Source organism: Paramisgurnus dabryanus, chromosome 9, assembly GCF_030506205.2.
Source record: "Paramisgurnus dabryanus chromosome 9, PD_genome_1.1, whole genome shotgun sequence".
NCBI lineage: Eukaryota > Metazoa > Chordata > Actinopteri > Cypriniformes > Cobitidae > Paramisgurnus > Paramisgurnus dabryanus.
Genome location: NC_133345.1, coordinates 40,378,591 through 40,403,894, shown reverse-complemented (window position 1 = coordinate 40,403,894; position 25,304 = coordinate 40,378,591). Strand labels below are relative to the sequence as shown.

The 25,304-nt window shown below is 37.1% G+C and overlaps 3 protein-coding genes across 6 annotated transcripts; all 3 read right to left on the bottom strand.

Moving 5' to 3' along the window:
- Nucleotides 1-43: 43 nt before the first annotated feature.
- Nucleotides 44-4,696, bottom strand: tsen34 (TSEN34 tRNA splicing endonuclease subunit). Its single transcript, XM_065265122.2, has 5 exons — nucleotides 3,896-4,696; nucleotides 3,200-3,496; nucleotides 2,045-2,186; nucleotides 716-988; nucleotides 44-615 (listed from the first exon to the last, which is right to left on the bottom strand). Exons 2-5 carry the CDS (start codon nucleotides 3,479-3,481, stop codon nucleotides 419-421), a joined length of 894 nt encoding a protein of 297 aa, XP_065121194.1. The 5' UTR covers nucleotides 3,482-3,496; nucleotides 3,896-4,696; the 3' UTR covers nucleotides 44-418.
- Nucleotides 4,697-5,527: 831 nt separating this feature from the next.
- selenot1b (selenoprotein T, 1b) lies at nucleotides 5,528-9,296 on the bottom strand. The gene is made up of 6 exons (XM_065265080.2): nucleotides 9,116-9,296; nucleotides 7,059-7,169; nucleotides 6,747-6,873; nucleotides 6,481-6,568; nucleotides 6,227-6,383; nucleotides 5,528-6,139 (listed from the first exon to the last, which is right to left on the bottom strand). Exons 1-5 carry the CDS (start codon nucleotides 9,244-9,246, stop codon nucleotides 6,259-6,261), a joined length of 582 nt encoding a protein of 193 aa, XP_065121152.1. The 5' UTR covers nucleotides 9,247-9,296; the 3' UTR covers nucleotides 5,528-6,139; nucleotides 6,227-6,258.
- Nucleotides 9,297-9,875: 579 nt separating this feature from the next.
- On the bottom strand, nucleotides 9,876-25,163 carry ccnl1a (cyclin L1a). Of its 4 annotated transcripts, XM_065246623.2 has the most exons (11): nucleotides 24,855-25,151; nucleotides 24,587-24,661; nucleotides 23,883-23,992; nucleotides 20,867-20,987; nucleotides 20,715-20,779; nucleotides 14,507-14,606; nucleotides 14,315-14,419; nucleotides 13,486-13,624; nucleotides 11,641-11,752; nucleotides 10,836-10,922; nucleotides 9,876-10,741 (listed from the first exon to the last, which is right to left on the bottom strand). In XM_065246623.2, the coding sequence occupies exons 1-11, from the start codon at nucleotides 25,095-25,097 to the stop codon at nucleotides 10,327-10,329; spliced, it is 1,572 nt and encodes a 523-aa protein (XP_065102695.2). In that variant the 5' UTR covers nucleotides 25,098-25,151; the 3' UTR covers nucleotides 9,876-10,326. The 4 variants fall into 4 exon arrangements, 3 of the variants coding, with proteins under 3 accessions (XP_065102695.2, XP_065102696.2, XP_065102698.2); XM_065246624.2 differs by lacking the exons at nucleotides 24,587-24,661; nucleotides 24,855-25,151 and adding an exon at nucleotides 22,536-22,728; XR_010525630.2 differs by lacking the exons at nucleotides 9,876-10,741; nucleotides 10,836-10,922; nucleotides 11,641-11,752; nucleotides 13,486-13,624 and adding an exon at nucleotides 18,479-18,492 and having other exon boundaries at nucleotides 14,380-14,419; nucleotides 24,855-25,163.
- Between the last annotated feature and the right edge of the window lie 141 nt (nucleotides 25,164-25,304).

Genomic DNA, 25,304 nt, shown 5'->3' with positions numbered 1-25,304 from the left:
ATGTATTAACATACTGGATTAAACAGTAAACTCACAATTTTTATTCATAGTGTTTACACAAGGTGTCTTTACCACGATGTCAATTTCACCACCACTTATAGTTTTTTTAATCTTATTTTTAAAAATCATAGTGGTGATGTAATCTTCCAGGAAGTTACACATTTTTGGAGGTAAAACAGAACAAATACAAACAAGCAATGAAAAACAATGGAAACAAATGTTATAAATAACAGATTCCTAAAACATTCATTGTATTAAGATCTTCCTCTTGCATACTTCATCCTGTACATAAAGAGAATTTGGTTGTCTCAATGTTTTATTCCACATAAAGGCGCGTTTGAGTTTTTTTTTTTTGACATGCCTGAACAGCACCACACCACTGATCAACAATCAAAATGAATGAACAAGTTCAGTCAAGTTAAACCATAGAGCTCCACTGCAGTGATGAATACACCACACATCCCTCATCCTTTCCCATCTGAGGAGAGCAAAGCAACACTGTTTTCTTCACATTAGAGCCCAGCCGAGCTATAGCTAGAATGTCACAAATCGGTATCTGTTCATCAATGGGCATACACAGCGCAATGAAATGAGCATGAAAGCGTAGAGGGTCACCTGTGGCAAAAGAACATAAACATCTATGAACCAGTTTAACATAAAATGTATATTTTAATATGGCTTTGTTTTATCACAATCCTGACTGTAATCAACCTACCAGGATATACCAAAAAATCTCCTCCAAACTTCCCTGCGGAGGTCAGATAATAGCCTTTACTTCTCAGATCCCTGTATACATGGAATCTGGTTTCCAGGCGTTCATCTCTAGGCATCGGCCAATCGGTGGACAGGAAACTGCGTTCCTCCAGACACTGACTGAAGCCGGAGCGAGCAGTACAAAGCTGGACTGCCATGGCTGACCGTGGAAAACTAAAACCTTGGTCCAGTGCAGTAAGACGATCTTTAACTGCATTCCCAGAGTCATCGGAACCTATAGGATCAAGAAGAGTGAAATATTATACATCTTCAATCAGTAGACAACTCTCTCACCGTGAATAAAGGACTGTTTGATGTTGCGAGTCATTTATAAAGAAATTTGTAAACACTTGTTACTAATTTACTCATCACCATGTCATCCAAAATGTTGAAGTCTTTCTTTGTTCAGTCGAGAAGAAATTATGTTTTTTGAAGAAAATATTCCAGGATTTTTCTCATTTTAATAGACTTTAATGGAAGAAAAATAAAAAATATGCACTTTTAAACCACAACTTCTCGTCTATCTCCGGTCCTGTGATGCGCCAGCGCGACCTCACATAATAATTCATCATGTCAAGAGGTCACAGATGACGTATGTGAAACTACGCCCCAGTGTTTACAAGTGTGGAGAAAGAGGACCGTTCTGACGTTGTTGTATGTGGAATGATAATAATTAATGTCTTTGTGTCAGTTTATTGTTTAAAATGGTCCGCAAACGTGCGTTTCATATATGTAACACGTGACTCTTCCATGGCATTACGCAATTACGTGAGGTCACATTTTAGTTAAAAATAAACATCCTAAGGAGCCGATCACACAGAACTTGCCTTTTTTAAAATGATTTTCTATTTGCAGTGAGCATTATGCTGAACTAAAATCTGCACTAAAAACCTCGCGTTTTGGCCGGCTCCGGCCACACGCATTTTAACAGGAGCGCTCTGAGACGAAAAACGTCTGACGTCATTGGCATTTTTCCATTGTCCAATCAAACGAGAAGAGAGGCGGGCCTTCCGTTGTGGTGACAGGAGTTTACAGTTATTTGGAACAACCGGAGACTGAACTCGTTCACTGTCTCCTGTGTGTTTGTGCACCTCTCGCCCTCGATCAAGGTCAGAAGCGTCCTCTTTTTAAAGTTTCTGCTAATATGACCGTTAACAACAACACGCTTCAATATTTTATTCTCAGGACAGCAGCATTGGTTTTCATTTTTGGGTGAACTCTCCCATAATGTCATAAATATGCAGATGTGAGGAAGACATTTGTCAATGAGTCATTTTGAGCTTTTCCTTACCATGGTCCTTCTCTTGCATGATTCTTCTCAGCACTGTCTTCTTATCCTCCAGGGCCAGAGCGCACTGCTCCTTATAACTGCTCTCCTGTCCTGCTTCATACTGTCTCACGGCCTGTGAATGCACTTCCTCATCTTCACATTCCTGATGAAGATAAAACACATGTCACTAACACAGTACTGCTACAGTAATGTCTTTAAAGTAGTGATGGACCGATATATCAGCCGGCCGTTTTATCGTGTATCGGCATCGTCCGATATTCTGGCCGCTTTTTTCCTGCATTATTTACAGACAGAGTGCTGGAGGTCGCAAGCGATTGCAGGTCATGTGACTAAAAACAACCAACCTTTCCATGACAACATCGAAAGCTCGGCCTAACAGCTGATCATAGCTGGACAAAGCGGGTTTTTATTTCTCATCTCTATATATATTTAAAGTAGTAAAGTGCTAGAAATCAATTTCCTTTGCTGATAGTTCCTCATCATTGTGGAGAGCGCAGTTCATAGTTCCATAGCACCCTCACCTGTTTTTATTATTTGTTAAAGGGATAGTTCGGCCAAAAATTATATTAAACCCGTGATTTACTCACCCCCAAGCTGTCCGAGGTGCATATGTCCATCGTTTTTCAGACAAACACATTTTCGGATATTTTAGAAAATGTTTTAGATCTTTCAGTTGATGAAATGTGAATTTACGGGGTCCACGACCTTCAAGTCCAAAAAAAGTGCATCCATCTACGCGCATTCGCTTAATTCGCGTCTGGTGTGAGCGCACATTAAGGGGGGGGGGGGGGTCGCACACCGGACGCTCAGAACCGCGTTACGTCTAGGACAACGCGAAGGTATTGCACACCGGAAGTGCACATTAAATAGCACGAGCTTAGTCAGATAGCGTATACTTCAAAATGCAAATCATGCGTTAGCAGCCAATGTTAAACGTTAATGATTAGGGACAAATATGATGTTATTTAATGTTAAACTATGTGAGTGGCGCGACAGGGACTTGAGCAACTTCCTGAGTCGTAGCTGGGCGCAGCGGATAGGCACCACCTGTCGGCGCTATTGTGCGTATACTCGTAGAAAACAATGTGTTCGGGTTTTTTTAGAGCGGCGCTGAGCTGCGTGTCCGGTGTGCGACCCCACTAGAGTGTATAAGACCTGAGTGTGCAGTGATGCTGTAGCAGCGCTCGTCTCCTCCAGCAGCAGAGCCTCCTCCTGCATCAGCTCCAGCGGTCTCCCCAGTCGAACATTCTGCCGAGGCTGACGGGCCAGAGAGCCAACAAGAGCCCCGATCACACCTGCACCTCTGCACCTCTTTATATCCGACACCTTCCACAACAGAGGGGTGGAGCCACAGAAACTGATGTCAATCACATCATCTCCGGTCGTCTGATGCTCACTGTCACTCTCAGCATCCATGTCCCCCTTTACATCCTCCATATTTCACCAGGGTACCTGCATGTTTGAGAAAGAAATTTAAAACCTTTAAGACATTTAATAGTAACAAATTCAAACTTTTGCACAAGAACACAATGTGCACATTATGACAAAAATGCATATTAAGTGAGTGTGGTGAAAGCTTTACCTACTGGTGTTTGAGAAACTAAACAACAACCTCTCTCCTTTACAGCAGAAGACAGTAAAGAGCCATACAGTTATTCATTTAAAAACCATTGGCTCATCATAAACAAAAAAGGTTATTAGATATCTAAACAGATATCGTTCATTCAACTACGCATCTGATGGCATCCTTTTTGAATTCCCAGTTGGGTTTGTGTCGAATGGTTTCGCTGTGTTGTTCTTTTAAAATACATTTAATAATGCAAACAAGAAAAATGTATCAAGCCTTCTTACACAGGGGAAACAGGAGGTGGCAACGTTCCCTGATCCCACACCAGAGCATGAAGATAGCAGTCAGACCACTGTAGAGGCTCGATAAATTACCATTTCTTCACAAACACATACTGAAAGAGAGTCATGTCCACGTGTTGTATCAAAATGGAAGGCTTTTAAACAGAAATTAAATTAGTAAACACTAAAAACAACTTTCGCTGCACACGCGTTTCGCTGTACACATTTCCTTGCCACTTCAAATCACGTGACGACAATCAGACCGAGAGACCGTCTATGGCGCCCTCTAGTGCTCAAGTAGTGATGATGGGCGATTTCGAAGCACGCTTCATGAGGCTTCGAAACATTTACGAATCTTTTGTTTTGAATCAGTGGTTCGGAGCTTATTTCAAACTGGCCAAAATCACGCGATTTTAGCTAGCGAGGCTTCATTACGTCATAACTGTTTCGAAACGTTTCGAAAATCCGACGATTCTCCACTAGGGGGCGTTGATCACAAATGACCAGTGTAGGTGAACTCGGGTCAATTTTATTATAAAAGTTCATAAAACATTCATCCTTCTGACTAATAACACTACCATTTTGTCTACTTTTTGTTTATAGACAGATTTAATGACAAACAAGTGCATAATTAAAAGGGGAGGTCGTTGTAATGATTTGTTTACCATAAATAAAACTAAAAACACAGAATATACTTTTAATTATTTTTTAATTAACTTAAATAATTTATTTTTCTTAAAAACACATTTTTAGTACAATCTTGCTATTATTTTGTAAAAAGTGTAAAACGTTTGGACAGATCTTACTGCTTTTATACTATTTTGACAAGCAGGTGTCCCCAGCGTATATGATGTTTCGAACGCATCGAAAAACTGAATCAATTTGCGAAGCAATTGGTTCAATTGATTCGAAAAGCTTCGTTTCTCCCATCACTATGCTCAAGTAATGGATTCAGATCTACGAGCATTGCTAAATCATATGCATTCTTTCAAGATTAAAGTGCCAATGGTAAAGGTGGCACAGGTAAAATTGCTAGCTAACATTTAACATTACTAACATTTACGAATCTTTTGTTACGAATCAGTGGTTCGGATCGTGTTTCAAACCGGCCAAGTCACGTGATTTTAGCAAAGGAGGCTTCATTAAGTCATAACTGTTTCGAAAATCCGATGATTCACCACTACGGGGAGTGGATCGGGTCAGTTTTATTATGCAAGTTCATAAAAAACACTTATACATTTTGCTAACTTTTTGTTTATAGACATATTTAATGACAAACATGTGCATATTTAAAAGGGTTGTATGTTTTTAATGATTTGTTTCTCCTAAATACAACTAAAAACACAGAAAACACTTTTAATTATGGCTTAATTAACTTAAATAAATATTTTTTCTTAAAAACATATTTTTTTTATTAGAAAAGTCTTGCTATTATTTTGTAAAAAGTGTAAAATGTTTGGACAGACCTTGTTGATTTTACACTCTTTTGACCAGCAGGTGTCGCCAGCGTATGTGGTGTTTTGAACCATTCGAAAAGCTGAATCAATTTGCGAACCAATGGTTCAATTGATTCGTTTCTCTCATTACTAAAATAGCATCTTTGTTTACAACTTTTGACCAAGAAACAGCAACACATTTACACATCAAATTATACATTTTATTTTAAACTCAAGTATAAACAAATATAAAAATGATCCAAAATATATAAAGTACATTTTTGCCGTGTATGATTTATTTATTTATTTGAAAAATGAATACCTTTACTTTGAATTGTATAGATCTTACACATTTATATTGCAAAATACCTCATGGTAAACACTGGGTGGAATGAACAGTTTAATACGATGAAAGACAATTAAACATGATAAAAAAAGAAAAGAAAGAGACAGACATGGACATAAAGGTTAAACAGAAATCTAGTTAGTTCTTAAAGCATTATTAACAGGATTAATTTTCAGATTTGGAATACACCGAAAACAAATTTTAGTAATGAATACAAACTACTGCGCAAAACAGGTAAAACAATGCATTTAAACCTGATTTGCCCCACTTAATTATTAATCAGTCTCTACAGAATCACTGCAGCTAAAATTTTCCTCCATACTTCAAACCAAAGACAGCTGAGCTGCTGTGTTAAAACCCAATGAATGGTGAGATAGGCCTGGACATCCAGTCTGCACCAGCACACATACTGCCTTCAGTACAAACCTTCATTAATGCCACCTCACACAACAAGATCTTACACACCTGTAGAGATAGAGAGAGAGTGATGCAAGGATTCAGAAAGCTCCACATTTTTTCTCCAATTTTTTTTACATGAATTGTGCTACCCACAAGCCTCAGCCGTCTGCTCAGTTACTGCAGGATTAAGCTCGTCTGTTGGGAAGAGAGTCCAAGTGCGCGCTCAACTTCATCTCATTCTCCAAAATCTGCACCAGCTGCTGCATGGAGGGCAGGTGGCCTGACTGAAGCTTTGACCATACAGGCACATCTGTGAGCACACAAACATCTGTTAAGCAGGAGCTGGAAGGCCTGTACTTGTGGTCCCATCAGTAGCAGAAATATACAAAAATGACATCATATCTTACCATTAAGTGTGATCTCAAAGGCGCCAGTAGACATACATTGGTTTTCAATCATGTTGCTGAGGAAGAACACCATCATGCAGGCGTATATCTTAAAAAAAAAACACAAAAAAACTAACCTAAATCAAACATAACACAAACATGGACAATAACACCACGTATACGGACATCCAAGCCTGAATTTTGACTATAGTCTTAAATGCAATTGCTTTAGACATGAACTAAAGGTTACACCAGTGTTTTGCTACAAAAGGTTCCACTTTTCCAACCTTATTTTCTTTTGCCCAAAGCCAGATTCCTGGAGGCTCCATATGGAAGAATGCAAAAGGATCTTTACCCAGGATAATTAAACCAATTACTGCAAGCTTGAAGACAGACAGGAAGGATGCTAAGTGCCTGAAAAAAAGAAATAAAAAAGATCTAAAAATCACAGGAAAGATCTTAAGAACAATGACATTTTACAAAATTAAATTATAAAGTCTCAAAACAATTATTTACGAAATAAAAAAGATAATAACTGTGTTTTTTAATATATTTTCATTAATAACGAACATTCAAATCTTTTAAGCGAGATAGCTCACCTGTATATTGGCTGAGGCAGGTAGTTTTCTCCCTCGATGCGGATGTCTGGGTACCTCTGGTTGAGAACCTGAGTGTACTCTTCAAACACCCGCCTGTATCCTCAGGATACACTGAAACATAAGAGGCACTCAACCCGTGATTGAATAAAACAGGTTAATCATTTACATATGACAAACTGATAGAAAACCATCCAAAAACTGTTACTAAATAACAAGAGGTTAACCTAAGGCAGTAAAGATACACAAACAAAATACTTAAACATTTTCCTTATTTATAAAAGGGCTTGAACTGCAGACAAGAGATAACTATATCAAAAAATTTATGTTTGTCCTGCAAAAAAAAAAAATGTCTGGTCTGTAGTTCAGTAGTTTAGTGAATTACAGAGTTGTGTCTGTTTAAATCAAAAGTAGTCACAAGAAGTGACAAAAATATACAATCTTTAAAGGATCTTTAAACGTTTATTAGATCTCACACAATGGCATTACACAAAGTACCTTACATTTGAATATGATAAAACATGAAAGTAGTCTATGAGTCAATGACATGCATATTTTGTGTCCGGGGTCATTATGTACAATAAAAATAACTTGATGCATTTATGACACACAACACTTTATTCTATAAAACCTATTTAGTTTTAATACATTCTTAGTATTTTTTTAATAACAATTTTTGTTTTGTTTCTTAAAACAAATGAGAAATGGCAGATGGAACAAATGTCTGTACAAATTAGCAGTTTAAGACAGCTGTTAAAAGTGGTGTTTAAATTATAAAAAAATAATAAATGAATTTTATGTTCAAAACCTTTCCTATAAACAAATTTACAAATATTAGTAATTGTTAGGATAATTGAAAAATATTTCCAAATATTTTGGATGTTCTCAAATTTCAAGGTAGTACTACCGCAATCACTGGCCTTTTATTAAGTTAACAAGTATAAACGGTAAAAATGAAAAGGTTACTAACTCTCTCTCTCTCTGTGAATAGTGAAAACTTGATACAAGCCTCCCTATGATAAATCGCTTTATTGTTTCCTAATCTTTGCAAGTCACTTTGGATAAAAGTGCCTACATGTAAATGACATGATATCACTTCATCCAGAGGACCCCATGTGCTCTTTATGGGTGAATAGTTTGTAGATTTCTTTCAAATACTAAAAAAATAGCTACTTTAATGTAATGGTAAGCTGGTACACTTTCTGTGTCAGGTGGTATAACCAATGTAAAACTGGAAAAATGCCATTTTATCAAACACATTTAATTGTATTTGAAAAGTATATTTATGAATTTGATATCACAGACAAAGCTTAAACCAGCATGCAAGTAGAAGTCTGTTTAATGTAAATTCATTGCAGATGTCAGGTGGTGCAACCAGAAAGTCAAAGGGTGCAACTGCTATGAAACCCCCTAAAAATAAAAAATTAAGTTATATAATTTTTATAAGTTAGTTGATAACTTTAAATTTTAATACATCCAAGCTAAGGTTGTCTATAACTGTTATTATACTGTTATATTGTGGTTGTTCTTATATAGTTGTATAGTTCTCAAATGTTAGTTTTATGGTAAAGTTGTTTTACACTTTCAAACTATTTTCAGAATTATAATTTTAAATGCCACTGTCAAATATTTAGCATGACACATTAAAACTTATTTGGCAAATAGACAATGATTGGTTGAACCACCTGACATTTTTTAATGGGGATACATATTGTGAAAAAGTACATTTCAAATGCTGTACAATAAAAAAAACTTTTAAAAACATTGTTCCTGACTCAAAAAAATATGCATGACATCCATTTATAATTTTTTATTACTTTGAAAAACTTGTTTTGTCGTTGACCATAGTCTAACTTTTAAACAATTATTTGTATGGTAAGACAATTCCGTTTTCGTGCACAATAGGTCATTAAAGACGATTAAATCCGCACTAAATGCTTTCAAGAGCACCTGCTGATCGAACCAATAACAGAAGTTAAAACAGTTGCTGTCAACATACATTGACACGCGCATTCACAGGAAACGGAACGGCATTCGGGTCGCATTTTCTGTTTGCTTACCAAATCTGAAACTTTAGAAGTGGCATTCCAGTAAACTGCATTTTCATCTTTTTAACGTTGACGTTGTCTGCTGTGACATGAAACACAGACAGCACACAGAGCAGCAGAAGAGAAAAACACCGCTTCTCCATAATGCAAAGTCCAAACGGCAACCCCGACTACAACCGGAAGTTCCAAACACAACTCGTCTTTCAAAGTAAAAGCCCTTTTTTAAAAATACTTTGGACTTGACAGACCTAGTGGTTCTATACAAGCGAATGATACTAGTAACAACATACTGTTTGATAAGCTACTTTGTTTGCTTTTGTACTCACCCTGGTTGATAAATAAACGAGCATTTTTTGCCCCTATACATTATTACAGAATATATGGTGCAACCTCGCTTTTTGCTTCCTTCTTTTAATTCTTTTAATTCAATTCAATTTGATTTATATAGGGCTTTTCACAATTGTTTTGCTGAACGTAAATAGTTGATTTGAGTTTGGCAAATCAGGTAATTAAATTAAAATAAGTAGTAATTAAAAACGACTCGATATATTATATTATAAATACAATAAATATAACAATGATTTTAACTGCATTGAGCAGGTCCTATTTACCAAAATAGGATTTGGAGTTACTAGGACAATGCTACAGTAGTTAATAAATTGATTTAAAGAGTTTGAGAAACATTCAAATTTATTTCAGGTAAAAATTCTCTTTATATCACTTAAAATGAATCCAAAGTTTCTAAAAGAAGTAAAACAACAACAGCTGACAGTCACTTTTATTACTTTTATTGAGTAAAAATCAGATGTGAAGACGTGCAGACTAAAAAACAGTGAACAGAATCACCATGATCAAAATAGTCTGCATCCAACTGTAAAAAAAAAGAAAATACCATTTTCGTTCAATAGTAGACCATCTCAATTATTCTTATAGATGTGCAAAGTGTTGTCCTTCCTGAAGAATGTTCAATTTTTTGTAACTAGTGATTTTCCCACCTTTTAAAAAAGGTTGCTTTTATAAATCAAAGCATGTCCCATATTACATCAGTATTTAACCCATCTTTACACTGTAAATATGTAGTTTCATAACCTCTTAACATTTAAAACTAAAACTGCAAAAACACATGAGAAATCAAAAAAAGTCAAACAGACAAGCAGCAACCGCTCAACTCAGACAAACGCATCGGCAGTCTCACAGAAATGACCCAACAGAGGAAAGCGTGCTCAGCGTCTGTGACGACTGTGGCTCGAATGGCTGCTGCTGTGGTGTTTGCTTTTATGAGATCTTTCATACGATCGCGAGCGTTCTCGTCGCTCTCTGTGATGCCCGCTGCGATCGTGTTTGTGCTTCTTCGACAGCTCAGACGAGCCTCTGTCTCGCTCCCTCTCTCTTTCCCTCTCTCTGTCACGCTCACGGGGTTTGCTGACGGAGCGAGAGCGGCTGCGTGAGCGCTTCCTCTTGTGGCTGTGCCTACTGTGCGTGTGCAGGTCGTCCGAGCGCTGCTTTGACTTCAAGTGTGGCAGTAGCGGAGATGGAGGGCCGTGGTTGGCGTGTCGTCGTGGAGACGGGCTGCGGCTGTGAGAGCGGCTTCGGGAGCGAGAACTGTAGGTGGCCGAGTGGCTGCGTCTGTTGTTGTAACTGAAGGAAGAGATAGTGATTAAGTACAGATACATGAATAACCCACACAACCATTCATAGACAAACTAAGCAGTGTACTGCGGGAGATACTTACTGTCGTCTGGGAGAGCGTGACCTGGACCTGGAATGAGATCGACTTCCGCTCCTACTGTTCCGGACCAATTTACCGTCCTTCCTGAGTCTAAGAAAATAAATATGATTAATGCCTTATGAATAAATGCTCTATAATTAAAAACAAAATTCAACATTTATATCAAACATATGTATCCTACAGACCAGGTACTGGGCTTGCTGGACTGGGGGGCAGTCAAGAATTTTGGGTGGGCAGCCATAACACTCAATGTAAAATATATATAAAACAGATCTGAAGGTTTTACTTTGTCTCCCCCTTAAACAAAAAATGTATCAATGTCAGCAAACGCAGAAGGAATAGTCTATAGCAGTGGGCCGCGTGATGGTGCCCGGGGGGCCCCAGTTTTACGAAATGTTACAAAAGACATTTATTTATCAAATTCTGTGTAACTCACTCTCAGAAAAAATAAGGCTACTAGCCAACAGCACTACGTTGTCTCATTTAATACGTTTTGTTTAATTAAAAATTTAAGTTTTAGAATTATTTGTGTCATACTTTTACTTTGGGGGGCCGCAATAAGATGCACCTTACACAAGGGGGGCCTCACACTGAAAAAGTTTGAGAACCACTGGTATAAGATAACCAGACACTGGTGGGCGGGAGCTAATTTAAGTAGCGTTTGCGTGAGAAGTTTTTTTTTATAGTTGGCTCGCTGTACATTCATGGGGGGCAGAGGGAAAATCTGGGGGGGCAATGCCGCCCTAGCCCCAGCCTTGCTGCAGACACTGAATGAACACAAGGGAGGCATCAGGTGTCAAAGACTCACCCATTGTGTGGGCTCTTGGAGCCCTGAAGCCGATCTTCTGATTCCTTTTTTATTACCTTGAGAGTCTGAGAGTTTGGAGATTTCTCATCTGCTTTCGTTATATTCGGTGAACCTGACAGAAGTAGAAAATAGCAAACACAGTTTATTACCTCTTTTTAAACAGACAGCATCCTATTGCCTCAGTTTATCATGGCTATGTTTGGAACCAGATCCCAGTTTGCTGAATACTGTGCAGTATATAATATATATATTTATTATATATTATAGACCAGGGGTTCTCAAAGTCCGGACTCCGGTCCGGATCTGGACCCGACGGCAACTTGATCCGGACCCGCGTCCACTTCATATTACAAGTGCATTAATTTCTATGTGATTGATTAAATCTGTGCATTTGCTATTTACAAATGCATATTAAACTTTTAAATCTAAAAAGAAAAAAAACTAAACGAATGGTTTACGAGTATTCCCGGTCATAAAATAGAACGAGTTATTTAAAAATTTCCTGTGTGACGCTGTAGCCATCACACCCAGATATTATGCACAGCTACTTCATGTACTACGGCTTTTGATCAGTCCTTACCAATCACTGTTGGCTTGAGTCGTTTAAAACATGCATTTAAAAAGCAACACTCGTCAAACATAATCTTAAACATATTCTTTATTATCATGAAAATACCTGAAAAGGTTTGAAGAACAGTAATATAAATAAATCCTTAAGCCATTTCCTGGAGCTCCATGTGTCTGGTTCTTCGTCTGCAGCGCATATTAAGTTTCTGCACAAGACCGCCCCCTGGCTTTTGGATGTAGCGGCATTTCACCGTAATTTATTGAGAAGCATAGCAAGCATTATCAGCCAATTTATAGGTGCACCCCTAATTTTGGTCAGTCTCTGCCTACCAACCACACTTGTTTTGCCATGGTTTATGCATATGATGGAGAACAAACTGTGCCATTTCTCTAATTAGGTTGCTCTGTATTTTGCACCTGGTTACTTTTGGCATATTTCTTGTGTTTATTTTTTTTTTTTACTTTAAATGCAAAATACACTTATGTTTTTCCCAAACTATTTGTGTTGATTTGTTATATAAACAAATGATTTACATAAAGTTTTTCCGGACCTATGAAAATTATGGGAATTCAGATTTGGACCTTTGAATGTAAACTTTGAGAACCCCTGTTATAGACAAACTGCGAGATAGTTGGGGTCGTCTTGGGTCTCTTTCGGCAAAAACACATTCATTTTAAATTACACGATACCTGATGCCACTAATATTGTACCTGACCCATGTCCGAGGCACACATTAAAGGTCTTTGTTGAATAATGGTAGTCTACCCGCATTCACAAACATACAAAAAGTGCTAGACATGCTAAATATCTCAGTCTCATAGAAATTCCTCTTTTAGAAATGTCAGCCAGAAAACGGCCCAATCTGAAAAACTGATGCTTATGACATCACAGGCATCTCACTGCCCCTCCACTTTAAAATAATTGGCTACATTTTTTGAGTGGCAGCAAAGTCAGCCAATCAGTAATGAGATTGCAAGTTAAGCCAGTAGGGGGAGCCAAATAGGTGCAAAACCACTTGTTTAAAATCCCCCACCCTAATAGAGCTATCTGAGAGAGGTTTTTAGGAAGCTTCTAAGGCATTACAGACCCAAACAAAAAAGATTTTGTCTACATGTCACATCACAGAACATGGATAAATACCCGTTCAATCAATCCATGTCACCTTTAACCTTTTTTTTAGGTCTGACCTCAGTTTTCAGATCTAAGTGACCTCTGAATCAAACATGGTTATAGCTAAAACTGCTACAGTACAAAAAAAGTTGAAAGTAACAACATACATGGTTTGGATCCAGGAGAGAATCCACCAATCAAGAGAGCAGGAGTGCAATCAGGATTCAGGCCTTTGGCCTTCAGCTTGGCTTCCTGCAGTGCCACCTTCCGCTTGTCCACCTCCTTCTCCAGCAATTCATAATTTGGCTAAAAATGCAAAACAAACCAGCTAAATAAAATCATAAAATGGGACTTGTTGATTGGATAACAACATTATCTTTTATTTAGGTCCATCGAACAGATAGATCCAGTTGGATGCAAAAAATAAGCAATAGTAAAAGTGCTGATTGTCTTAAAGGTCACGTTGTTCCTGATCCCATTTTTTAAACCCTAGTTAGTGTGTAATGTTGCTATAATAGCATAAATAATACCTGTAAAATGATAAAGCTCAAAGTTCACTGCCAGGCGATATATTTTCTTTAATAGAATTCCTCTTTCAAAGCCTACAACGAATGGCCGGTTTGGACTACAGCCCTCTACTTCCTGCTTTAATGATGTCAGTGAAACGCTTTTTTTTTTTTACTAAACTCCGCCCACAGAAATACGTCAGTAACCTGCTTTGACTCAAACGGCTCTGCTAAGCTAAGCTGCTGTCGAATCACAACACACTAAACAAACTACACAATCAGAACTCGTTCTGTATTTCTGAAGGAGGGACTTCATAGAATAAGGAAGACATCAGCCCGTTTTGAGGACAGTGAAAACAGCGCTATACAGATAAGTAAATTTTGTTAAAAATACCGCGTGAAACATGAACACATGCACTTTAAACACAATCATCAAAGCTTCAAAAACACAGAAAGAACGGGGGCTTTAAAAATGTGAAACAGGTCTAACCTTCTTTCTGGTGTAAAGTTTCAGAGTGGTTATACAGATTTCTTTGAGCTCCTCTTCAGTAGCACCAAACACCAGATACCAGTGCGGCCTTGTTGGTAACGATATCTGAAAGAAAGAAATCATAGAAATATAACGCAAGAACATCACGTGTTACACAAAGACTATAAGTAGAGACTATAAAGGACAGAGTACCTGTAGCACTCGTGCAGCGAGGTAAATGCAGGCACAGGCGATGGTCTCAGCTTGAAATCTTACAAACACGTTTGTACGAAGGCTGTCGTTCATGTAGTCCCTGCAACACAAGAGTTAAACCACAACATTGCAATTTCTCCAAGTGCCTTGATTTTTATCTGTAACTTCCCTTTAATGTACGAGGCTTCTCGCATGATGCAGGAAGACCAAACAAATACATGGAGACTTGAGTTTAACTTTGTCCTTTTCCTCTCTGTGTCTCATGGTCCCCGGTCGTTCAATGCCAGCGTTAAGGCATGCATGCAATGTGGACAGGCACACGTACAAGTTCAGTGCACACCTGTGCACATAGACAAGCTTGTGGGGTGAAGAAACGGGAGGTTTGTCAAATACTAAACAGACCTGTCTTTGCTTGCATGCACGAATGCGACAATTTACTACAACGAAAAGGCCAAAACCATCCTTTTTACAGAAGGCTAAAAAACAGTGCCATCTTAAAATAATAACTTGACTTTCCACCATAAAGCACACGAAGGGTGTAAAATTGAAAATAAGGCAACATGGACATGACACTCATGACACATGCAACTCACAGAATGGCATGCAAGGCACATGATGATCAGTCAAAGCTGGACTGAGAGGCCATTTTAAGAGCAGTTGCCATACATAAAAGTATTGGACAAGAGTCTAAACTTGTGGACAAAAAAATGCCAGAAATGGGATGCAGAAAGCTCTCTGGAAATTAAACAAAAAGATGGGGACAGTGTGGACCCAAACCTCTTTCTATCATCAACAACAACAAAAATGAAGAATGTAGCAGCAGTGACATGTACTATGCTGGAATACAGACACATCTCAGATCTTAGTGATGTATACACTGAATGCCTTAAAGGAATAAGTTCACACAAATAGGAAAACTTTCTTATAATTTTCACCCCCATGCCATCCCAGGACTTAATTTCTTAAGATGAACAACAAGTTTAATTTTATAATCATTACATTAATGCCATCATCATCTTATACAGGCTCCCCAAAAAGCTCCCAAAAGCACACATGTTCTTCATTAAAATAATCAATATAAACTAAAAATTATCAATTTTTTTGAACTTATTTAGTGAGTTATGCATTTAATAATGGGAACATACAAATTAGCACATCAAATTTAAATGAATGCCATTAGTTTTTTTAAAACAGGTATGACAACAAGTCACACAGACACATGAGAACCAATGTGTTTCTCAGTTATCATAAGCCATTTTTAATTTTCCCGTACTGATTTGATTTTATCCCACAAATATACTAATTTGCTTTAGAAGACATTTATTAACCCTTTGTGGTCAATGGGATTATTTTAACTTTCCTGGCGATTAACGAGTTATCTCGGCCATTTTGAGAAAACGCTTCCCTGCCAATAACGAATTTTTATGGAAATCCATATTTCCGCTATTAACCACTAGGTGGTGCTCTTACATGGAAACATCCACTGATCCCAAAAACACTAAAAACTTTTTGTATGTTTTGCTCATCGCTCTGAATCTAATCTCTGTCAAGTCCTTTACAAGTCCTTTTTTGCTCAAAATGTTGAACTTTTGAAGAAATGTACCTATATTTGATAGGTGATAAAAGAAAACAAATGAAGATATGATGAAACTTTTTTTAAGCAGAGGGTCTGTTCTTTCATTAGATATATTTTTTGTTTATGTATTTAAAGAAGAACATTTCCTGAAAGGCATTAAACTTTCGTGAAAATAAAAAAATCCTAGCGGGCAATATTTTTTTTTTTAATCGCTGGCATGGAGAGAGTTAATGATGAACCTAAGTGCTTTTTGAGATTAACCCTTTTTAGCCTTGTCTTAGGATAACATGCTAGCATTTTAATATAAAATTATTAATTTTTGTTCAGCAGAAGATATATAGTACTGTGCAAAAGTCTTAGACCAAAAAGCCACTATTGGATTTGTTGTATTCGCAATAATATAATAACTACATATATAATTATTTCAAACTCTCTTTATAAGAATACAACCAGAAAACAGGAAATTTGTTTGTATGCTGTATTAAAAAACACAGAATAAAATCATAAGCTAAAGTGTCAAATATTTAGTGTAAGCTCCTCTTACACTTGAGCAATTGCAGGCATCTCTTAAAGGTGCATTGTGTAACTTTTAGAAGGATCCAATATAATAACATAACTATATTATCAGTGGCGTATAAAGACCTTACATAATATACTCTATTGTTTTTATCACCTTAGTATGAGCTGTTATGTACAAACACAGCGGGTCACCTTACAAGTCATTGTTATGTTTCTACAATAGCCCTAAATGGACAAACTCTTCTATAGTGCGCGTTTAGTCACTACATTGTTTCAGGCGTCAACACGTTTGTTCTGTGGTGGCTACCGTAGTCTCTCATTGCATTTCGAAATTAAGGTTGGTTGCAATTCACAATCTCACAGCTAAATGCCACTAGAACCCATACTGTACCTTTAAACTTAAATTAAATCAAATCCTATTGTCTAATTCTAATCCAATGACTTTAGTCTCCTCAAAAGAGTTCAAGATGTGTTTACTATTAAGAGATGCCAACTTTAAATACTGAAAAAATTATTATATTTTCTGTACATACTTCTTGTATTTTCATTTGTTTGCATCTCAATAGAAAGATTGAAAAATAAATATGTATGTCATTAAACCTTTGCTAAAACAGCAAAGTTGGTCATGAACTAAGACTTTTGCATAATACTGTATATCTGAAATGGCACAAGGTAAATTTCCAATGAGAAAACTACTCCTTTAAAAACCATAATAAAATGGCTTTCTGTACTAAATAACTACCTACTAAATGCTTGTGTATATATATATATATATATATAAATGCAGCGTATTATTCAACCATAAATGTGCAATGTACTCTGTTATACAGTGTTGGGGAAAGTTTCTTTTAAAAGTAATGCATTACAATATTAAGTTACTCCCAAAAAAAGTAACTAATTGCATTACTTAGTTACTTTTCATGGAAAGTAATGCTTAAGTTACTTTTGCGTTACTTTTCTTGGCTGAGGCTTGATCTCTTTCAGGACTTGCAGGTGTTTTTTATGACTGAAAAGTTCTGCATTCAGAAATAGCAAATTTCATCACAAAAATGTCGAGCTCTGGCCAGCCATCTCAGTTTCTGCATAAAGTGACTACGTTTAGTTTAATTCAGTACATAATTGTTTTACATCGAAAAAATTTAACTAAAAAAGTAACTTGCATTACTTTTTTGAAAAAGTAACTCAAATATTAATATGTACATTTTAAAAGTAATGCGTTACTTTACTTTTTACTTCAGAAAAGTAATATTATTACGTAATGCACGTTACTTGTAATGCGTTACCCCCAACACTGCTGTTATATACTGCATGTTTCAAAAAAGTATAGGTCACCTAGGCTTACAGAAATACATACAGACAGTAAGGCATGTTAAAATTGTTGAGGCAACAATTTTTCATCCATTTCCATGAATAGCTTAAAGTTAATTTTGCCAAAAAACGTTTACGAGCTCACTAACAGATACATACGAAGCCATTAAACTCCTGACAATCATTAATTTAATTTGACCTACATCAAATCCATATCGTACGGCTACGAATAAAAAAACACTACTTGTATCTAATCAAATTTAGATATTAGAGATGGTTCAACGAAGTGCAAATAATCAGACTTCAAAACTACCTTTGAAAGGTCAAACCAAAAAAAGCAATGAAGTAGAGGTAAAACGTGAGACGAAGCAAAACCAAAAATACAAATCCTTTTGGACAACCCCAAGAAAACAAGATGCTGCTGGCAGCTGGGAAAGGCCCCCTTCAGTGATTCTCGGGCAGAGAGCTCTCACTGGATTGGCTGTCTCGAGAAGGGCAGCCAATGGGGGGAGATTCCTGAGGTCATGTGGTTGGAGGAGCAGAGTTCAGAGGTTCTTTATGACACTTACCATCATGGACTACCCTTTAATCAAAGAGTAGAGAGAAAGGACAGAGTTAAACTAAGCTCTCCATTTTCCGCAAGAAATCACAGCCATGAACAAGAGATTTAAAACAGCAGACATACACAAACACATACACACGAGCCAAGAATAAATCCATCCATCAGAAGAGAAGGACAGGAAAGTTACATAACAAAGGTAGAGAGTTCAATACTGGGCTGATCAGTGTCTAGACTTTAGGGTTGTAACGATACAAGATTTTTATGGTATGATAACGGTCACAGAAAACACCACGCTTTCATGGTGTAGCCTATGAGATATTAAACAATCACTGTAATCAGTTATTATGACACCTTAAAGGGATAGTTCGGCCAAAAATGATATTAAACCCATGATTTACTCACCCCCAAGCTGTCCGAGTTGCATATGGCCATCGTTTTTCAGACAAACACATTTTCGGATATTTTAGAAAATGTTTTAGATCTTTCAGTTGATTAAATGTAATGTTACGGGGTCCACCCATAGTCCACGACCTTCAAGTCCAAAAAAAGTGCATCCATCCTTCACAAAATAAATCCAAACGGCTCCAGGATGATAAACAAAGGTTTTCTGAGGGTAATCCGCGCGGTGTTGTTGTAGAAATATCCATATTTAAAACTTTATTAACGAAAATAAATACCTTCCGGTAGCACCGCCATCTTAGTCGCGTCCGCATTCAGGATGAGAGCTTACGCAGCCTACGGAGGCTACTCTGCTGCTGCTCTGTGCCCCCGCCCTCCGAATTTGTCATACGTCACTAAGAAAAGTGCGTACACTACGCTAATACTCTCTCCTGAATACAGAGGAGTCTAAGATGGCGGCGCTACCGGAAGGTATTTATTTTCGTTAATAAAGTTTTAAATATGGATATTTCTACAACAACACCGCGCGGATTACCCTCAGAAGACCTTTGTTTGTCATCCTGGAGCCGTTTGGATTTATTTTGTGAAAGATCTAAAACAATTTCTAAAATATCCGAAAATGTGTTTGTCTGAAAAACGATGGACATATGCAACTCTGACAGCTTGGGGGTGAGTAAATCATGGGTTTAATATCATTTTTGGCCGAACTATCCCTTTAAGGAATGAAAACAATGTTTTTTTAACGTAACAAATGCTTTATTGCAACAAACTCTAAACTATTTTATGAAAGATACATACTTAAACGTTAAAAAGTATACTAAGTTTAGAGTGGGAAAAACTATTTAAATAATGCATTATTAAGAATATTATTGTTATTTTAACTTTATTGTTGTACACCAAATTGTATGTCTTAGTTTATTTCTGCACGGTTCCCACTCCAAGTCAAATTCCCTGACTAAAAGCAAAATTTCCATGACCTATATCCGGGCCTGCTGTGAGCCTGAATAACGTACTGTACACTAGGGTTGTGCCTACAGACAATAGTATTGTGCTTTCATACACGATACATTTTGATAAATGAAAAATAAAATTCAAAGCAACAAAAAAAACCCTGATATTCCATGACTTTCAATGTCTGGAAAAGTCCATTTAAAATTACATGATATTCCAGAAATTCCATGACCCATGGGAACCCTGTTTCTGTCATCATTTTATCTAACTTTTATTTTGATGGGGTGTAGTAAAGAGTATTTTTGTGGGCCAACCCGGAAGTTAGCGGGATACTGGCTCGCTAAAAAGTCCATTGAATTTTCCCATTGACTTTTGGCAAAAAAAAATAAACTCTGCATTTAACAGAAGTTTATGACACTTACACGTTTTGTCCAAAAAGTTAATCTTGACAAATAAACACTACTTATGATTTTTAAGTCTAAATGTGTTAAAAAAATAAGTTTTGAAAATTCAAAAGTTTTCATCTGTAAAGATTCTCTTTGCTGGACAAACTCTCTAAGTGTCAAACTTTTGTTTAACACAGGGATTTTTTATTGCGATAATCCAAAAAGCTACGGAAAAAATGTATGGCCATTTAGTAATGGAACCAGTGTCTGGCTAACTTCCAGGGTTGGCCTACAAAAATACGTCATCACTGCGGTACTCTATTTGAAAATTATTTTCCTCAATGGTTTCCTATGATATGCTTGCAAATTTAGCTTGTAAGCAGCCGAATGGAAATTTATGTATGGGAAAATATGAGGAAATGTTCATAGTGCATGTTCAAATCGTGATAGACCACCATACCATTACAACCCTACTAGACTCCAAACTGAAGATGCTCATTTACTCACCAGGCTGTCTGGACCAGCGTCTGGTTCTTCTCACATTCAAGCACTTGCAGGTACATGACTATAATCTGGAAAACAAATAGAGCGACACGTTAGGGTCTTCATTTTCTCTTAACCAGAACTTTAAAAACCACAAATAACCAAAGTGGACGTACCTTGTGTGGATGTTTGACGTGTACGCAGAAGCCAAGCTCCTTCAGCACGCGCCGTTCAGCTTTTATCACCTGGTTTTTGGTGTTTATGTAGTTCTGATCAAGAATCAATGGGCTTGGACTCCTGATTTATGAGGGAACGAAAAGGAAATTGTTTCCCTGACCCAAAAACTAGTCAAGACATTGAAAGTGCCTTGTGTTTGCTTTATTTACAGTTTAAAATCTTTTTCCCCTTTCAACCAACTAAAGGCAACAGGTCCAGTTTTTTACAGACTCCTGTAGTTTCAGTGTAAGACTTTTAGTACTGCCAAAAGTGACAACAAAACGTCATCTCACCACATCACAGCTTCAACAGAAAAGAAAAATGTTGACACACCCAGAACCAATGTTAAAGAGCACTAACCAAAACAAACCTAAACCCCCAAAATGTAACAACAACAGCAAAGTTGCTCTCTCTCTGTATTATTTTGACAAAAACTCTGAAAAAAACTGCCTAATATAAAGACCAAAACTTTGTGCTGTTTGCGATAACATCGTTTTATAGCTTTAATGTCAGCGTGCAAACATTTAGTCCACTTTCTTTGTTTAGGAACCAAAGAAACAACTTGTTTACAAAATAAGCTTAGGAGTCATGTTTAAGCTATATTTAACCCCAAGCACCCAAACAGGTTTACTATGCAAACATTTCAATACACCACCTTCATCATCACATGAACCGAAAAACGGCAAAGCAAACCAGAATTCCAGGAAAATATTGCTCAAACTGAAAATTATTTATAGAAACTTTCTTCTAACACTCCTGCTACTACCAAAACATCAGTTGGGCCACCATTATCAAAATACAAAAAAAACTTTAAACTTTATCTAACAATTGCGATTTAAACTTAGCAACTATTCAATTAAAAGTCAAAACTACAAACGATTAATCAACGGTTTTAATCAATTCACTTAAAAGTAAAAACTACAATTGATTACTTCAACGACTTAAAACAATTCACTTAAAAGTAAAAACTACAAACAATTAATCAACGGTTTTAATCAATTCACTTAAAAGTAAAAACTCCAAATGATTACTTAACGATTTTAAACAATTCACTTAAAAGTAAAAACTACAAACAATTAATCAACGGTTTTAATCAATTCACTTAAAAGTAAAAACTCCAAACGATTATTTAACTATTTTAACAAAACTACAACTATTAAAATATTATTTAGCAAATAAGATAATAACATTTATACATTACCTAACATGATCATCTAAATTTTACAAATGCAATTAACTCCTTAACGTTCACAAATACATGAATATTTAGTCAAAAACCTGAACAACATTTGAAGTCGCATCAAAATAATCACGTCTGAATAAAATCAACACTCAAAAGCTTGATTAGTGCTTTCTGAGGCTAAACATAAACAAATGTGCTCTTACATCACAGCTCTAACATCCAAATATCAATGAGGTTTCAAACTGCACGATATTAACGATTCATTTACTCAAAATATCCTCAAAATATGCAACCCTAGCAGGCCCTTTCATGCAGACATATTGGTCTCAGGTGTGCAGCATGTGATATTTCCGTGGCAGCCATGACGTGTGTGGTGAGGTGTCTTTCGTGACAAAAAAAATTAAAATTTGGATCGTCACCTGTGCTGCCAGAGACAATAAGCTTACACTGAGATACAGGAGTCACCCAGACGCTTCGGACCAGCGGCCAACCTGTCGATCCCCGATTTCCCAGTGACCGCTTTCAGACCACTGGCTTCTCCCGGGGGAGGGGGGAAGCGACACCTCTGTTGCCATGCCGACTGCTTCATCTCTACGTACCATTCCACATCACCCAGGCATTGGTAAATGTAGCTGGTCGCTGTTAGTTGGTTGCAAGGGAAAAGAGAATTCAAGTTAATACCGCGGCCTTGGGTTTGAATGAACAAGTTTTCCATGTTATCCTCTTTCAAAATGGTTTGCTAATTCATTTCGGAATAAAACGTAGACTAGTCGGTAATTGCAAAGGTATAAACTAATTGTCATTTAGGTTTTTTGAGCGGTTTGAAGGCATTTTACTTGCTCAGGTAATGAGAGGACTATATCCTGCTGTTACTACCAATTATGACTGATGAAGAAACTGAAAAGCTTTGAAATGGTTTAGATATGCATAAAGCAAACAAAATGGCACTCAAATTAACACATCATAAAGACAACACACAGAACTACTCACAGTTAATATGTTTAAGTGTACCTGAATCATTTACAATTTAAGGTGATGACATTAAAGGTGCCAAAGAATGCACTGATATAATATATTACATTGTTCTTTGATATCTATATAGAAGGTATTTGGCTTTTAATAAGTACAAAAATTATCTGGAAATGGTTTTACATGTCTATTTACAACCCTGGGATTTCTATTATTACCTTTTTTGAAAGGGTCATGAATAATAATGTTGAGTTCTGCTCTGATTGGCTGTTTATCAGAGCAGCTCCTTCAGTAGCTCTGCGTGTGTGTAAACAGACTTTATATATTTACATTTGTATCAGATAAAGATACAAATTTTGAGGAATAACCAATTATTCAGAGATTGTTAATGGATGTTTCTGAGTGGTAAGTTTGCGTTTTTTCAGTATGGACCTGCAAAGCGTAACTGTAACGTCAATAGTAGAACTTCAGCCTAAACGTTAGCATATAACATTAAATAGCACACAACTCTAACTCAGCAGTCACAACATAGCCCTAATTTAATGTCATGGTCTACAGCACGGCTGTAACGTGACACACAGTCAGTGTTATGGTGAGATTGGCCTGTTATCCAGCTGTCTTTGTGTGCACGAGGCTTACGTTAGGATGAGGAAACAATAGCGTTTTTACTATGTACATAACTCTTATTATTCATCTATGCCTAGGTTAAAACAGTTTTACATTCTACGGCACCTTTAAATGTTTTTAAAAACATAATAATATCTGTTAAGGTGGAAGGTTGCTTTTACGGGTAACAAACATTTGCGAGACTGAGCCATGCTTACCTTTTGCCTCGGAGCTGCCTTAAATGATGAAAGACGTTGATGACGTCTCGTATTCGCCGAGGGGCTTCTTCAATCTTTGAGGCCAGATTAACACAGGCCATGGCAACAATCTAAGGAGCAGGAAAGAAAGCAAAAAAGTTGAAACCAATCAATTCCCCCTGTAAACATTAATTTCAATAGACTTTCAGTGGTGACTTCTATTGTTCTGTTAATAAACCAATATTTTATTATGAACTTAACTGTTTAACATATCAACATAACTGGAAGTTAACTGATAACTCTCAGAGATAAAATTTATTTCTGTGAATAACAAAACATATCTAAAGGTGTCACACATTTCAAGTATATGCATAATAATGTATATTGTATATAAATAATCTAAATTAGTTTGGCTTATGTCTACATCATTTCCCACCATTTTGGTCTAATGCTAAATATTGCTAACTGCCAATGGGTGTCTCATTTTACATGAAAACACACGTTTAGGCAGCATTCTGGGCACCATAGACAACATGTTTATTACGTGCCAAAAGCGTTATCTAGTCAGGCAGCTCACTAGTATATCTATTCTAAGAATGAATGACAACATTATGTCGTACAGTAACGTTAAACTGTTAACGTTATATGATTTGTTTGTGGCGTTTCAGCGGCCAAACAACATGGCTGCCATCAGCAATACTTATACATTAGATATGGTCTCTTACCTCAAAACTGTGTTTCACGAAGGACTTCGAGTAGAAGAAGCGATGAAAAAGCACTTGCCCGGTCGCCATGGCAACCTGAAAGCCAGAATAACGAATATAAGGAGATTTCTCATCAGCGCTCCCGTTCCGATTTCAAAATCAACGTCCGCCATTTTGTTTTTGTCTAGCCGATCCGTCGCGATGACAAAATCACTGTTATGATCCAATAACTTACATACTCAATAAACTAAATTGACACTTTATTAATCCGTACAGTGAATATATTTACCTGCGGTAGGCGTAGCAGGATCCCGGCAGACTGGATAAGCTCGCACCCCAGAATCCGGAGGTCGGTTTCGGTTTGCAGGTCTAGGCCATCCTGCATAGACGGGGTCGGGGAGAGCTTTTCTTCTGGTATTAACGAATAATCTATAGTGAGGAAGACTTCGGAATAAACTTTATCGCCTATTAATATGCCCTCGCTATTAACAGGCGCAGTTGTGGCAGGACCGGTGGCCATCGATGCCTCCATAATCGCCGTCGTCGGTGCCTGCCTGCCAAGGATGTTCCAGACTACTAGAACATAGAAATAGATCCAGAACATAGAGCGGACAGCAGCGTTTCTCACGCGAGTTCACCGGCTAATCGCTGATTGGCGGAGAGATGTCGTCATGTGATCACAAACGAATCAATTGCTAGTGTAAAAGTGTTACTTTATTCAACGCTGACAAAATACGAC

What these genes read in the sequence shown, in the direction of transcription:
- ccnl1a (XM_065246623.2), bottom strand. Translation starts at nt 25,097, where the DNA reads ATGGAGGCATCGATGGCCACCGGTCCTGCCACAACTGCGCCTGTTAAT. An exon ending in TCCTGCTACGCCTACCGCAG is followed by an intron (nt 24,662 to 24,854) that starts GTAAATATATTC and finishes TCTGGCTTTCAG; the next exon opens with GTTGCCATGGCGACCGGGCA. An exon ending in AGGCAGCTCCGAGGCAAAAG is followed by an intron (nt 20,988 to 23,882) that starts GTAAGCATGGCT and finishes CTCATAAATCAG; the next exon opens with GAGTCCAAGCCCATTGATTC.
- tsen34 (XM_065265122.2), bottom strand. Translation starts at nt 3,481, where the DNA reads ATGGAGGATGTAAAGGGGGACATGGATGCTGAGAGTGACAGTGAGCAT. An exon ending in CAGCATCACTGCACACTCAG is followed by an intron (nt 2,187 to 3,199) that starts GTCTTATACACT and finishes TATCTTCATCAG; the next exon opens with GAATGTGAAGATGAGGAAGT. An exon ending in AGATTTTTTGGTATATCCTG is followed by an intron (nt 616 to 715) that starts GTAGGTTGATTA and finishes CTTTTGCCACAG; the next exon opens with GTGACCCTCTACGCTTTCAT.